The 15,362-nt window shown below is 40.0% G+C and overlaps 1 protein-coding gene across 2 annotated transcripts in view; it reads left to right on the forward strand.

Moving 5' to 3' along the window:
* Window positions 1–14,808, forward strand: part of LOC121529508 (ankyrin repeat and fibronectin type-III domain-containing protein 1-like) — a 58,537-nt gene extending 43,729 nt beyond the window's left edge. For both annotated transcript variants that reach the window (XM_041817423.1, XM_041817424.1), the window contains 2 exons: window positions 11,066–11,270; window positions 11,428–14,808. In XM_041817423.1, the coding sequence (XP_041673357.1) occupies window positions 11,066–11,270; window positions 11,428–12,185 (963 nt within the window). In that variant the 3' untranslated portion in view covers window positions 12,186–14,808. The remainder of the gene's footprint in view (window positions 1–11,065; window positions 11,271–11,427) is intronic.
* The last annotated feature ends 554 nt before the right edge of the window (window positions 14,809–15,362 follow it).

Here is a 15,362-nt window from a genome sequence, read left to right on the forward strand (position 1 = left end):
CTGCTACTTTTAAACAATTTTTACAACTAAGTTGCCCCTTATAACCTTATAATCCATTTCAACAACATTTATTTGTCACTTTTAACCCATTTTTGGCACCTAACGGCTTATTTACCCCCTTTTTTCTACATTGTTTTGCTATTTTAAACCATTTTTGCCACTGAATGCCAGTTTTGACCCATGAAGACCCCTTTTTTTGTTACTTTAACCCACAGTTGCCAAAAATTCCCGTTTTAACCAATTTTTCATCATTTTTTCCTTTTTTTTACCCATTCGTTGCCAACTTTAACCTATTTTCACCACATATTGCAACTTTTAAACCATTTGTTGCAACTATTTGGCTACTATTAAAACATTTTCAAAACTTTTTTCCTACTTTTAACACTTTTTGCCACTCATTGCAATTTTAAACCAATTTCTGCCACTTTTTCTTTCTTTTAACCCATTTTTTGTCATTAAATGCCCCTTTTAACCAATTTTCAACAAGTATTGAAATGCTTTAACCCATTTCCACCACTTTTGGCCACTTCTGACAATTTTTGAATCTTTGTTGACAACCATTACCCATTGTCAAAAAAAGTTTTTAGGCTACATTTACACTGCAGTCAAAAGTGACCTAAATCTGCTGTATTTGCTAGTATGTTACTCATATCTGATCATTTTATGACAGTGTGAACAGCACAGACCTTTTCAAGTTCGATTCAGGCCACTTCCATATGTGGCTCTAAATCAGATCCCTTTCTGATCTTTTGGAATTCAAATGCAGAGTGAACAGGCAAACAACAAAATCTAATCTGTGAAAAAATAAGCAGAAATTAGCAAAAAGGCCTGCAGTGTGAAGGTGGCCTTTGTCAGTCTAAACCCATTTTGCCACATTGTCTTGCTACTTAAACCCATTTTTAAGCCATTTTCCACAATTTAACTCAACTTATTACCCATTTCCACTATTTTTTGCCACTTTTAAACCATTTTTTTCAAATATGTTGCTACTTTTAACACATTGTCCAACATTTTAGTTCCTTTTACCCATTTTTTCCAAGTTGATGGCATTTGTAACCAATTTTGCTACTTAAACCCACTAATTCCACTAACTGTTTCACTAATTTCTGACACTTTTTCTGTCTTTGGAGCCAATTTTCCACAACATGCCACTTTTAACCTATTTTCACCACAAATTGAAAATTAACAACCCATTTCCACCACTTTTTGTCACTTGAACCATTTTTTGCAACTCTGTTGCCAAATATAACACATTTTTAACACTTTTTGTGTCTCTTAACCCGTTTTTGCCTCTTGGTTTTGCTACTAAACACATTTTTGCCACTACACGATGTTTTAACCATTTTTAACTCATCTAACACTTTTTCCTTCATTTTTAACACTTATTGCAAATTTAAACCTTTTTTTCCTTTTATTTCAACATGAAACCCCTTTTCACAGCTGTTGCCAGTTTTTAACCATTGTGCATCTTTTTTTGCCACCTATAACCTTTTTTTGTCACTTTTAACCATTTTTACCACTGGATGCCTTTTAGAACCAATTTTGCTGCTTTGTTTTGTTTGCTGCTTCCATTAAATGCCACTTTTAAGCTATTTTCCTCACTTATTGAGACTAATAAACCATTTTCACCAATCTTTGCCTTTTTTTTTTCCCTAATGATTTATTTTTGGCCTTTTTGCCTTTTTGCAGGAAATAGTGCCACGGGCTGATTCGAACCTGGGTCGCCTGCGTACGTGGTGCGTGCCTTAACCACTCGACTACTGGCGTGCCAATTTTTGCCACTTTTAAACCAGTTTTGCAGCTATGTTGCTTCTTATAATCCCTTTTCAAAACATTTTTAATCCCTTTAACCAATTTTTGCAATTTAGTGCCATTTTTGTCCAGTTTGGCCAGTTGCTACTCTTGCCCATTTTGCCCCTAAATACTACTTTTAACCCATTTTACCATTTCTTTGGTACTTTAACAAATGGTTGCCTCTTTCACTTATTTTCACCACATATTGCACCTTATAACTCATGTCCAACACTTTTTGTCTCTTGCTAAACATTGTTGCGACTATGTTGCCGCTTACAACCCATTTTAACAATGTTTTTGTCATTTTTAACCTATTAATACCATTCTTTTGCCTCGTTTTACTCGGTTTTACGGCTTTAAGCCATTTTTAGCCCATTTTGCCAGTTGTAAAACAAATTTTTGCATTATTTTAAATTCATTTAATCATTTTCCTCTAATGTGGTAGTTTCTTCTCCTTTATTTTCCATCTGCCACAATTAATTGATTTCACTATGCACAATAACATTACCAATAACAATTGTGTTTATTGTGTTTTAAGAAAAAGTGTTTACATTTTTATAAAGGCAAAAATTGTGCTGCAGCAATATATATATATATATATATATATATATATATATATATATATATATATATATATATGTATATATTTTTTTTTTTTTTTTGCTTTGATAAGAGTGATTCTTATTCTGGTTAATAATAAAATGCTGTTATAGCAGTTTAACTTTACAATTAATCATGACTTCCAAGGGCCCCCCATTTGACTGGAACCTAGAAAGCTTTCCCCCTTTATCCCCCCTCATGGGGGATAAATCTACACCAGTAGATTCAAAGGTCTTTCATTCATGAAATGCATCACAAACAGATGTTTATTGTATTTTTTAAACCACAAAGGTTTCAGGTTTATTTACAGAGAAGACTGCAGCCTCAGACATGTAGCCACAATTCAACAAAACATCACATATGTACAGTTAAAGAGAGATGTCATATGAAAAATGGCATGTAGGAGTCTTCAGTGGAGTCACCGGGGTTTAGGGTGGATCTCTGAGAACCAGGGATGAAGGAGCAGCTCCTCAAGAGAAGGGCGCTGCTTGGGTTCTTCTGCCAAACAGCGACGTAGCAGATCTTGGCAGTCTGGGGACAAATCTACACTGATAGAAATGTCCCCACGGTAGAATTTAACGGTCTCAAAGAGATACCTGCCCCAGTGCATCAGGTCAAAGAGGACCATGCCTATCTGCCACACTGTGGCAGGACCGGCCTTGTAGTAGCCGTGTTCATACCACTCTAGTGGGGTGTGGTAAGGATGGCCATCAAAGGTTCGGTATTTTTCCGACAACTTTTGGAAGCAGCTGAGTCCAAAGTCGATCAGTCTGATCCGAGGGGCGTCGGAGTCTGTCTCGATGAGGATGTTCTGCAGTTTGATGTCACCGTGGAACACCTTCTTCGATTGAACCTCCAACGCCGCCTCGATCAGCTGCTTTAGGATATGCCGACTCTTGGATTCTTTCAGGGGGTCCTCTCTGTCCTGCATATATTTATGAAGGTCCACTGCAGAGGCCGGATGCTCAAGGACCAGGATTAGCTCCTCTTTTTGGACATAGTGGTCGAGGAGGGAAATGGCTGCGGACTTCCCAACCTCTTCTCCACGGGTCAGTCTCCGCATAACTGCCACCTCCATGGGAATATTATTCCTGAAGGAGCGGACGTCCTCATGTGATATGCGTTTAATGGCCACAGGGAGGCCATCTTTCCTCCTGTAGCCATCGTACACAGAACTGAAGAATCCTTTTCCCAGCAGGTCCAGCTGCTGGTACTTTTTCTCAAACTTTGTGGAGAAGTGCTGCGTCTTCTTTGTGGGCTCTGGAGAGGGTGTGACAGTCTCCTCTGGTTCAGAGACTGGCTCGCCGTAGTCTTCCGGGAGTTCTCTCTTTTTCCCGAAATAGACCTTTAACTTAAAAGCGGACTTCTGCTTCTTCTTGGCAGGCCCATCTGCTTTCTTAGTGGCTTTTTTCTGGTCTGTCTTCTGGTCCTTTGTGGGCTCCAGAGAGGGTGTGACGGTCTCCTCTGGTTCTTCCGGGAATTTTCTTTTTTCCCCAGAGACGACCTTTAACTTAGCAGCAGACTTTTCCTTCTTCTTGGCTGGGCCCGCAGCCTTCTTAGTGGCCTTTTTCTTGTCTGTCTGCTGGTCCTTTGTGGGCTCCAGAAAGGATTTTAAGGTCTCCTTTGGTTCAGAGACATTTGATCTCTTTCTGGGCTCCTTGTCTTCTGGGAATTTTATTTTTTCCCCAGAGACGACCTTTAATTTAGCAGCAGACTTTTGCTGCTTCTTGGCTTGGCCCTCTGCCTTCTTAGTTGCCTTTTTCTTGTCTGTCTGCTGGTCCTTTGTGGGCTCCAGAAAGGATTTTAAGGTCTCTTCTGGTACAGAGACTTTTGCCCTCTTTCTGGGCTTGTTGTCCTCTGGGAATTTTCTTTTTTCCCCAGAGACGACCTTTAACTTAGCAGCAGACTTTTCCTTCTTCTTGGCTGGGCCCGCAGCCTTCTTAGTGGCCTTTTTCTTGTCTGTCTGCTGGTCCTTTATGGGCTCCAGAAAGGATTTGATGGTCTCCTCTGGTTCAGAGACATTTGATCTCTTTCTGGGCTCCTTGTCTTCTGGGAATTTTATTTTTTCCCCAGAGACGACCTTTAACTTAGCAGCAGACTTTTGCTGCTTCTCGGCTGGGCCCTCTGCCTTCTCAGTTGCCTTTTTCTTGTCTGTCTGCAGGTCCTTTGTGGGCTCCAGAGAGGGTGTGATGGTCTCCTCTGGTTCAGAGACTTTTGCCCTCTTTCTGGGCTCCTTGTCTTCTGGGAATTTTCTTTTTTCCCCAGAGACGACCTTTAACTTAGCAGCAGACTTTTCCTTCTTCTTGGCTGGGCCCTCTGCCTTCTCAGTCACTTTTTTCTCCTCTGTCTGCTGGTCCTTTATGGGCTCCAGAAAGGATTTGATGGTCTCCTCTGGTTCAGAGACATTTGATCTCTTTCTGGGCTCCTTGTCTTCTGGGAATTTTATTTTTTCCCCAGAGACGACCTTTAACTTAGCAGCAGACTTTTGCTGCTTCTCGGCTGGGCCCTCTGCCTTCTCAGTTGCCTTTTTCTTGTCTGTCTGCTGGTCCTTTGTGGGCTCCAGAGAGGGTGTGACGGTCTCCTCTGGTTCAGAGACTTTTGCCCTCTTTCTGGGCTTGTTGTCCTCTGGGAATTTTCTTTTTTCCCCAGAGACGACCTTTAACTTAGCAGCAGACTTTTCCTTCTTCTTGGCTGGGCCCTCTGCCTTCTCAGTCACTTTTTTCTCCTCTGTCTGCTGGTCCTTTATGGGCTCCAGAAAGGATCTGATGGTCTCCTCTGGTTCAGAGACATTTGATCTCTTTCTGGGCTCCTTGTCTTCTGGGAATTTTATTTTTTCCCCAGAGACGACCTTTAACTTAGCAGCAGACTTTTGCTGCTTCTCGGCTGGGCCCTCTGCCTTCTCAGTTGCCTTTTTCTTGTCTGTCTGCTGGTCCTTTGTGGGCTCCAGAGAGGGTGTGACGGTCTCCTCTGGTTCAGAGACTTTTGCCCTCTTTCTGGGCTCCTTGTCTTCCGGGAATTTTCTTTTTTCCCCAGAGACGACCTTTAACTTAGCAGCAGACTTTTCCTTCTTCTTGGCTGGGCCCTCTGCCTTCTCAGTCACTTTTTTCTCCTCTGTCTGCTGGTCCTTTGTGGGCTCCAGAAAGGATTTGATGGTCTCCTCTGGTTCAGAGACATTTGATCTCTTTCTGGGCTCCTTGTCTTCTGGGAATTTTATTTTTTCCCCAGAGACAACCTTTAACTCAGCAGCAGACTTTTGCTGCTTCTTGGCTGGGCCCTCTGCCTTCTCAGTTGCCTTTTTCTGGTCTGTCTGCTGGTCCTTTGTGGGCTCTGGAGAGGGTGTGACAGTCTCCTTTGGTTCAGAGACTTTTGCCCTCTTTCTGGGCTCGTTGTCGTCTTCAAGGCATTGTCTCTTCTTTCTGAAGACAAATCTTAACGTACCAGACGACTTCCTCCTGATGAATTTAATGGTCAGGGGACCTTTCTGGGACTTAACCATCTCCAAAGTACCAGGATTAATCGTTTTTCGATCCTGCATGTTAGATTTGCCGGAGAAATGATTGCAACCGTCGTGACTCTGCCCATAGTCACTCTGGGAAATTTTGACCATCTCCCAAATGTCTGCAGGTTGACTCGGTTTAAGATCCTGCATGTTGGATTTGTGGGAGAAATTATTCCGTGTTTTACTCTGCTCGTAGTCAGAGTCATTGTTGTCTGTCTCCTCAGGAGCGACACGGTGAGTGTTGAAACCCCTGATGAAGTTGAAATTATACGTGCATCTGCTCATTTTGAAGCTCATCCAAATTTAAACACACTGATGTGAAAGACTGACTGAATGCAAAGACTTTGTTTGGTCTGAGGGCTTTATCTAGAGAACCTTAGCAGAATTCTAGGGCTTTGATCCTCTGTGATGTCATAATGTGTCAAGATTCCATTCTGTCTACACCTCCCACATGACCATATAAGGGCATTTTCCTGTGTTGTGTTTTTTGGTTGGATTGTAAACTTTTGTTGTTGTTTCTTGGCAACTGTGTTTGTAACACCGGCTTTAAATATCATAAAAATGACTTCTTATCGTGTGTGCGTCTCCCTGCAGCTACAGTGGTGTAAAATAAGTCCACCACTGCTCCTTAATGTCTCATTTCACTTTAAAAAATCCCAAAGGGCTCAGTGGACGAGGTCAAAACGTCATCTGAACCTTGCGTTATCAGACATTTACCCTTTTACTGTCCCCTTATTTCCTTTTCAATCCAGAACAGGTTCCTTATTGTATGATTGAGTGCTGCACAAATTAGTAACCATCTATGATTGTTGTGATACTAGACCAGTGGTTTTCAAATGGTTTGCCAAGGTACACTAGTGTGCCTAAAGGCAAGTCCAGGTGTCGTAGTAATTTGTACCCTATGTTATTACAACAACTTTATGGCAGGAACGGTAACCAGGCCTGCCCACAGATCTGGCTGGACCCCTGTAAAAACCCCGGAGAATGGGACCTCCCCAGTTGGGATTTATTGATGATATCAGTGTATGTGTGTTGGGTCAGTAGCATTGGTGCTAGCATCCTGGCTAACAGTTACCTCATTAAGGGCAGAAAAGCATGGCAAGCCATTAATGGGCTGAATTGGTGTAAAAGTTACTAATTCGTGCTATTTTTAACCAAGTTAAACAATTTCTCTACCCATTTTTGCCACTTATTTTGACTGCTTTTTTTGCCACTCTTAGTACTGCTTTTTGCAACTTTTTTGGAACTTTTTTTCCCACATTTAACCCAATTTTGCTACCTTTTTTGCCACTTTTCTCACAATTTTGCTATTGTTTGGCCATTTTTTGCCATTTTCTCCCATCACGTTTAACCCCTTTTCACCACCTTGTAGTAACTTTAACTCTTCTTGCCACTTTTCTGCCACTTGTGATCTATTTTGCCACCTTTTTGCCATTTTTGCCCACTTTTGCCTTTGACCACTTTTTTCCCCACTTTTGCCGTTTTTTCTTATAACTTTTATCCCATTTTTACCACCTTCTTACACGGTTAATCCTTTTAGGCCAATTATAACCCATTTTTGCCACTGTTTTGACACTTTCATCAAGTTTTGGCCAGTTTCAACCCATTGGTTGGCCACTTTTTACCAACTTTCGCCCATTTCTGACTTTGTTTAGCCACTTTTTGCCAATTTTGCCATGTTTTTTCATCATCTTTAACCCATTTTTGCCCACTTTTGCCATCTCCATGATCTCCCACTTGGCTGGGCCCCAGAAAGCTCTCCTCTTATAGGCCACCTTGACTGTAACATTATTTAAAAAGTCTATTTTTTATCGATTTAAATATGGTGTGCCTTGAGATTTTGCCTTAACCTTAGGTGTGCCTTGGGCGACAAAAGTTTGAAAACCACTGTACTAGACAATAATGCTGTTAGAATATAATAATAAATAGTATCATGAGTCTACTTGCTTGGTCAACAAGGAAAATGCTGAGAATAATAATAGTTTTGAAGTGTGTAGTTTCAAACTCAAGGCTGCCTATCCACCTTATTCCTGGGGCCGCTACTGTAAATCTGAATATGGGCGAAACTTCCAGTGCTAAGGCGGAAGTACATAAATACATGTATTTTAATACAGCAGCCAACGATAGATGCTAACTACGAACGACAATTGTTTGATAGGAATTTACAGCAAATTTGTAAATATTGATGTACTTTTGTGATCACATGTTCACAGTGTTTGTTTTGTAAGCTGTAAGTAGGTAAATAAGGTGGATACCACATTATTCTTGGGGGGGCTACTGTAGCTATGAATGTGGGTCGAACTTCCCGTACAATAACAATAATAGCAAAATGCGATTCTCCCAAGGACTTACTAAAGTGATTTAGCATCAACAGTGGTTGTTCTGAAATAAATATTTGCTGAAATAAATACTGCTTCATTTTTGTTAACTCAATAAAGTTAAATGAGCTGAATGTTTAAATAATATTTTCTGTAGTGCTCAGTACCCGTTGCTTCAGTCGTGGTACTAATTACGTGACAAAGTTAAATATATGTCTTTAACAACAAGCTTTTCACTGTTTAAATGCGTTTGGGATGTAGTTCTTTCAATATTATTTATCATTAAATCAAAACTTGACATTTACAAAACTAAAAAGCTGACAACTTGAGTCATGGATCATTTTATTTTTAAGAGGGATTAGTTAGTGGAATAAGGATTTCAGCAACCCCACAAACTAGAAGTGTTATCTGAAGGCTCTTTCCAAACTCAGTTTACAACACGCGATGGTCTCTTTCTATACTGATATGAAGCTAATAAGGTTAGCTAAATATGCTTGTCTAGGTTATCTGAGGTAATGTCGTCACTTTGTACTCTTTTGAAGAGGATGGAGAAATAATCATATTATCCCGTTTGAGGTGAAACAGTCGAAAGTTACATGTTTTAATGTGCAAATTGCTCTAATAATCATGTCTCACATCTTGTATTCAATGCAAAGTCCCATTTAGATAGAAGGGACCGGAAGTTGCGCCCATATTTCACGCAAAGAATCCTGGGGACTAGGACTAAGGGGGATAAGGGGGATAAAGGGGAGATCTCTTTGGGCCCAGCCAAACTGGGGGATCATGGAGGACATCAAATCCTGATCCATTAAAGTTGAACTGCCATTATCATTGTATTTTTACCTGAATAATAACCACTCTTATCAGAGCAATAATAATGATTTTTATTTATTGATGTTGTAGCACAGTAAAGCCTTTTCCGAGTTGTAAACTCCTTTTCTTAAAACAGAATGAACTTTTCTTAGGTAATAAAAACAACGTGGATGGACAAATTATTTTAAATCTGCTGGAAAGTAATGCTAAACATCAGGAGACCAGAAATTGAGTAGAAGAACCTGTGACAACTGTGGTAGAAAAAAACATTAAATAGTTGCAAAATGATGCAAAAATGGGCTATAACTGGCAAACATAAGTCAAGTGTTTTTTTTTTAGTTTAGTTTAGTTAGTTATTTATCAAGGGACAGTGTGCGATGACATTGACCACTCATACAAAGTAAGTGAAAACATGGATGCACCGCATTTAGCAAGTTGCTAATTTCCTTCTGTTGTCGCACATTTTAATGGAAAATTGTGGTTTACAGTGGCAAAAAGTGGCCAGAGAGGTTAAAGTGTGCAATAAAGGGTGTTGACAATGGGTTAAGTCTAAGTGGGGAAAAAAGTGGTAAGAATGGGTTACAATTGGTGAAAATGGGTCAGAAAGGGGGAAAACGGGTTAAAGTGGCACCAAAATCCCCAAAATTGAGAACTTGGCTGAAAAAAATGTGTTTAAAATGGTGGGGAAAAAAGTGGCAAAAATTGTGGCAGGAATTGATGAAAAAGGTTTAAAGAAGTAGTTAAAAATGGGTTGAAAGTGGCAAATAGTGGCAAAAGAAGTTAAAAGTGTTTAAAAAAGGTGCTGGTTATGGGTTATACGTGGAAAAACAGTGGTAAAAATGGCTTAAAATTAATGAAAATGGGTCAGAAATGGCAAAAAAAGGAAAAAAAGGTCTAAAGTGGCACCAATATCCCCCAAAAATTGAGAAAATGGCTGAAAAAAATGTGTTCAAAATGGTGAAAAAGTGGCAAAATGGGTATAAAAAATAGTTAGAAATGACAAAGAAGTGGTCAAAAATGGTTGAAAGTGCCAAAAGTGGGATTTAAGGGGCAACAACAGGGTATAAGAGCTAAATGTAGGGGAAAAAAACTACATATGCTGGCAGAATGCCTAAAAAACTGTTTAAAAATGGGAACAAGTGGCAGGAATCGATGAAAATGGGTTAAAGTAGTAGTAAGTGGTCCAATGGATTATAAATGGCAAAGAAGTGGTTAAAAAAGGGTTTAAAAAGTGCTTAAAAAGTGCTGAAAAGGGGTAAACATGGCAAAATATGATAAAAAACAGGTAGAAGTTGCAGAAAATAGTTTAAAGTGATACAAAAAAATCTAAATGTTGTGAAAACGGCTGAAAAAGTATGAGGAAAAAATGGTTTAAAGTGGCAAAAAAATAGCAAAAGAGCTTAAAGTGGAAAAAGAAAAAAAACAACAAAAAAACTGATGAAAATTAATGAAAAAATGTTAGGTTTTGATTTGCAGGTAGTGGTGAAAATGGGTTAAAAGTGGAAATAGGTTGCAAACTCTTGTTAAATGCACCAAAAAATGGCAGAAAAGGTTTAAAGTGCCAAAAATTTTGTGAAAATGGGCTCTCTGCAGTATAAATGTGTAGAAAAAACTGAAAAGGTGTTAAAAAGTGGCACAATAAAACAGTCTCAACATCAGACGCAATAATAGCTTCACACGCTTTTCAGCCCCAGAATGAGGTAAATGTTAGCCAGGATGCTAAAGCTAATCACATCTTCAGTAACTCACAGCTGGGGAGGGCTCATTCTCTGGGTTTTTCAGGGGCCCAGACAAATCTGTGGGCAGGTCTGTTTTAACTCAAATCATACAAATGTTAAATAGATTTTTTTTTAAAATACAAAACCTGTAGTTTTCACAGTACTGCTTTCAAAATAACTTGTATTTTCCATGACAATAAAAGTTTTTCCTTCCTGTCAAGAAGGCCGGCTAACTTTGTCAGGGTAAATTGAAGTATCATATCAACATTTAGTATCGTGAGAACAGGGTTTGACTGTTTTCCTTAACTCTCATGCGTCTGCAGCGTCTGGATGCTGTGTGGAGGGATGCTCGCTGGATCATGGACTGTCTGCAGTGCGTGCGGTCCAAGCAGTGGGTGGGGGCCGTGCCTCTGGGCCTGGTGATGGGAGGAGACCCACCGGCTCGTCCCGAGGGCGAGGAGGAGGAGGACAGTTTGGCCTCCAGACTGATGTGGCCTCATCGGATACAAGCCCAGAGAGCGGTTTCAGGTACAGTGATGGTGTGAGCAGAGACTGAAATGTCTTCAGATTGCTAGCGTACCGTAACAAATCCTGCTCACAAACCACTTTACAATGTGACTTTATCTCTTTTATTGGGATTTCTGATTTAGCTGAGGGTAAAGTTTGTAACTCTTTCCTGTTTCAGAGTCTACAGTCAGCGGGACTCCACCAAACGTCGTAACCGCCGAGGTCTCTGCTCCAACAGGAATTATGGCGGCCCCTGAAGAGGCGCTGGTGTTAATGGAGGGTGTTGCAAAGGGAGGATATCCTGTAGACATCGCCGCTCAGTCCACCGTAGACCTGACGAGCATCGGACAGTCAGAGCTGGACTGTGCAAACGCTTTAATCGAGTCTGGGCTGGAGCCTGCAGCTGTCGCTCAGTTAGACATGGGTTTTAGCGTTTTGGACACTCAGGTGTCGTTCACCGAGGAGGAGGACATTCCTCCCAGCATCACTGAGGTGATCCGGCCCATGGAGATGGCAGAGCTGGTGGACATTCTGCCCACGCTGAGTCGCATCGAGGAGGAGACGCCGAGCGGCCCAACGACGCCGTCGGTGATGGATATGTTAGAGAGCTTCGGGCTGGGGATCGGAGAGAGCACGACCTTCTTTGACCTTGAAGATTCAAACATGATGAACGGAACAGGGGGGCCGGAGTGCCACAACACCAGCACGCGCTTTGAGAATACAGCTACAGATGGACCAAACCATTCTCACAGCATTAACACACAACCATTAACCACTGAAACACACTCATTAACCATTAACACGCCTGGTCCTGATGCTTTGAGCTCAGGTTTTCCTGCAGAGGACACACAGACTCAGGTCGCCTCGAACAAGGCAGCAAGCTTTCCAGTGAGGAACCAGGTGGAGTGGGACAGACCCTTCAGTAGTTCATCCTGATATCTGCTCTGCAAACCTCTTAGTTTAAACTATCTACACAGAAACTAGTTTTTCTAAACTTTTTTGTCACCTCGACATATTTCAGCCACTTATCTCTGCAGTCTTCCTCAGAAGAGTCGCATGATAAGATGCATCACAGAAACGTCACATGACTCTTGAAGAAGGCTGCAGGGAGTGAGCAGTTGAATCCTGTCAATGTAATAAAACGTCACTAGTCTGTCACTAAGAAAAATATTTATACGAGTCATTTTAATACAGCAGCCTGTAGCATATAGTCTTTTCAGCACCACCTGTGCAGGGGACATCAGGTGTTTTAGAGGACAACCTATTTAGAGAACACAAACCTCATCTAACAGGAGTGGAAAATAAAACGGACTCCATGACAAGACTTCTTTAAGTTGCTTATATCTGGGATAATGGCCAGACTCTTAGAACTCCTTGTGTAGAGGAGGTAACAGTAGTTTTTATGGCTTAAATGCATCACTAACTGCAGCACTGCAACATTACTGCCTGTTGGAGCAGATACACAAACTCTTAAATTCAACCACATGGAAACGTTTGCTCTGCTGACTATGAGGTGAACGTTGTTACGACCCTAGCTTAGGGGAAAGAAATCAGGGCTATCAATCAGTATCAATTATCTTTAATGCAAAGAATATTAAACAAGTAAGCAAAGAAAGATGGCTGAAGTCATGCTGATGATCTTGGCTGCAGGCTGAGAGAGAGAGAGATGGAGGAGCTTGACTTTTGTGTCTCTCACCAGTTTATGAACCATTATTTCTAGTGTTTCAGGTTGAATATGATTAAAACAGTGCCCGTATCTGTTTTACTTAGACATGTTCCAAAACAATTTTTTTCCTTCCCAATACCATACCAAGTACCAGTCCTTTACATGTATATGAAGCATTGGGATTATGACAACCTTTTGCTCGCTCAATAGTTTCCCCTCAGCTGATCCCTGGATGTTGTTAGCCTCATAGCATAATTGCATGAGTTATATTTCCACGTTTTTAGAAAAACAACAAATTGGCAAACTCATAGGATTTTTTTAAATTTATACTTTAATAGTAAGTTCTAACAGATGTGGTTTTCAAAAGAAAACCCACAAGGACTACATGACAAATAAAAATGACTTAATAGATAATAATAATAATGATAGATGACTTAGGCATATAGTGATTATGGACTGTAACGAGCACTCTGATTGGCTGAGGATGTAGGCAATAACTAATGATGTACAGCCTGAGAAGAAAGCGTATTTTTGTACAACAAAATAACTGAGACCATCTAAATTCTTTTAGCTGCAAACAAGAGTAAAAATAGAGTTTTTTATCTACCTTGTCAGCCAAGAATTACAGTTGGTGTTTTAATAGATGCATTCATGGTTGGATTTTTTTTTTTATTCAAATACTGAAGGGAAAATTCTCAAACAGTGTATTATTGTAGAAAGACTAAGGGACATGCACGAGGGGAAAAAAGTGAATGAAAAGGATCAGGTACTCCTCAAGAGAACAGAGATTAAAATCGCTGTCGTGGTTGTTTGCAAACAAAGTCCATCTGTTTTCAAAAGGACAAGATGAACATCCTGATGAAGACACGCTTAGGTCATAACACTGAGGCACGTTCCTGTTTTTGAAAGGATTTTGATATAGCTGAGCACCTCAGATTTTCAGTTTGACATGCTTTAATATGGACTTTGGTTGCAAATGACCCAGACAGTCACGTATTCATTTGCAATTTAAGTTATTTTTATTTTTACAGCCCACATTTAGAGAATTCAGTCACTGTTGTTTTTGACTTGAAATGTTCAGTCGCTCGTTTCTGATGCTCTTTTTTCTGAAATCACTTTAGCGTTTCATGTTGTGCGTGAAACTGTAAATTTTAGAGCAGCAAAAAAAATCAACTCTTAAGTTTCATCACCTCAAAGATCTTAAAGGCATTCACCTTTATGCCCCTGTGTTTTCACTCTGTTGAGATTTAGCCGTTATATCATCTTTATTTACCGCATCTGTACCGCTCATGCATATCAGCCAGAGTCATCCAGAGTTTGACCTGCAGCCAAAGAAACCTTCAGACGTGTTTAGTGTTGATGGAGCAATCGGAGATGATGAAGAGTTTGCTGACTCGATGAAAAGTCTGCCTTAAGGGGAATTTCCATAGAAACAAAAAAACTCGATTAAAGGATGTCGAAAAATATGAGGCATACGTGGATGAGTGAGGAGGTTGAGTCTGAATAATTTTAGTATTTGAAATGATAAAAAAGTATTTAAACATCCTGAACATGTGGATAAAAACACCACAGGGGACATTATGTAATGATGTGGTAATGGAGAACTTTGTTGTTGAAAATCCCATTAAACTGTATCTGTGAGCTCCTCACACACTGACTTATTTATTAAGATTGTTCTTTTTTTGTAGTTATTTTACTTTTGTGAAGGAAATATTTATCTGTTATTTTAATTGAAATCTTTAGAGTCTGCACCTCCAGAGTACACTGAACCCATATGTTACCCAATGCAATCAGTCTTGTAGAGCACTGATTAATGTTATGTTAAAGGTACAATACGTAGAATTTTCACTCTGATATGTCTATGATAATTAAAAATGACTATTATTACATATATATATTTGTAGTTGAGTGCTTTTATTACCCTACATGTGCTTGGTAGTTAGTAGACATGCTACATCTTAGGAATTAACTTGGTAGTTAGAGATACATGTTCCCTTAGGTGGAGCCAGAGGGATTTAAGCCCTGAATGTTTTCTCAAAAGCCCTGTTTTTTTTTTAGACTGGTATAAAAGTAGGCTTTTTTTATGTGTGATAAAATAAATTCAACCCCATTTCCCAAAAAGTTGGGATGCTGTGCAAAATGTAAATCAAAGTGAATGCAAAGACATTTGAGTCACAATAGAACAAAAACAACATATCAGACGTTAGAACTGAGGCAATTTACCTTTTCTTTAAAAATATTAGCTCATTTTGATTTTGATGGTGGCAACACGTCTCAAAAAAGCAGGGACAGGGTATCAAAAACCTGGAAAAGTAAGTGAAACTCAAGAAAAACAGATGGAGGAGCATTTTGCAACTAATGGTGAATTGGCACGACTGGGTATAAAAGGAGCATTTTAGAGAAGTAGAGTCTCTCAGAAGTAAAGATGGGCAGAGGTTCATCATTAT

The sequence above is a fragment of the Cheilinus undulatus genome, linkage group 21 (assembly GCF_018320785.1).
Source record: "Cheilinus undulatus linkage group 21, ASM1832078v1, whole genome shotgun sequence".
NCBI lineage: Eukaryota > Metazoa > Chordata > Actinopteri > Labriformes > Labridae > Cheilinus > Cheilinus undulatus.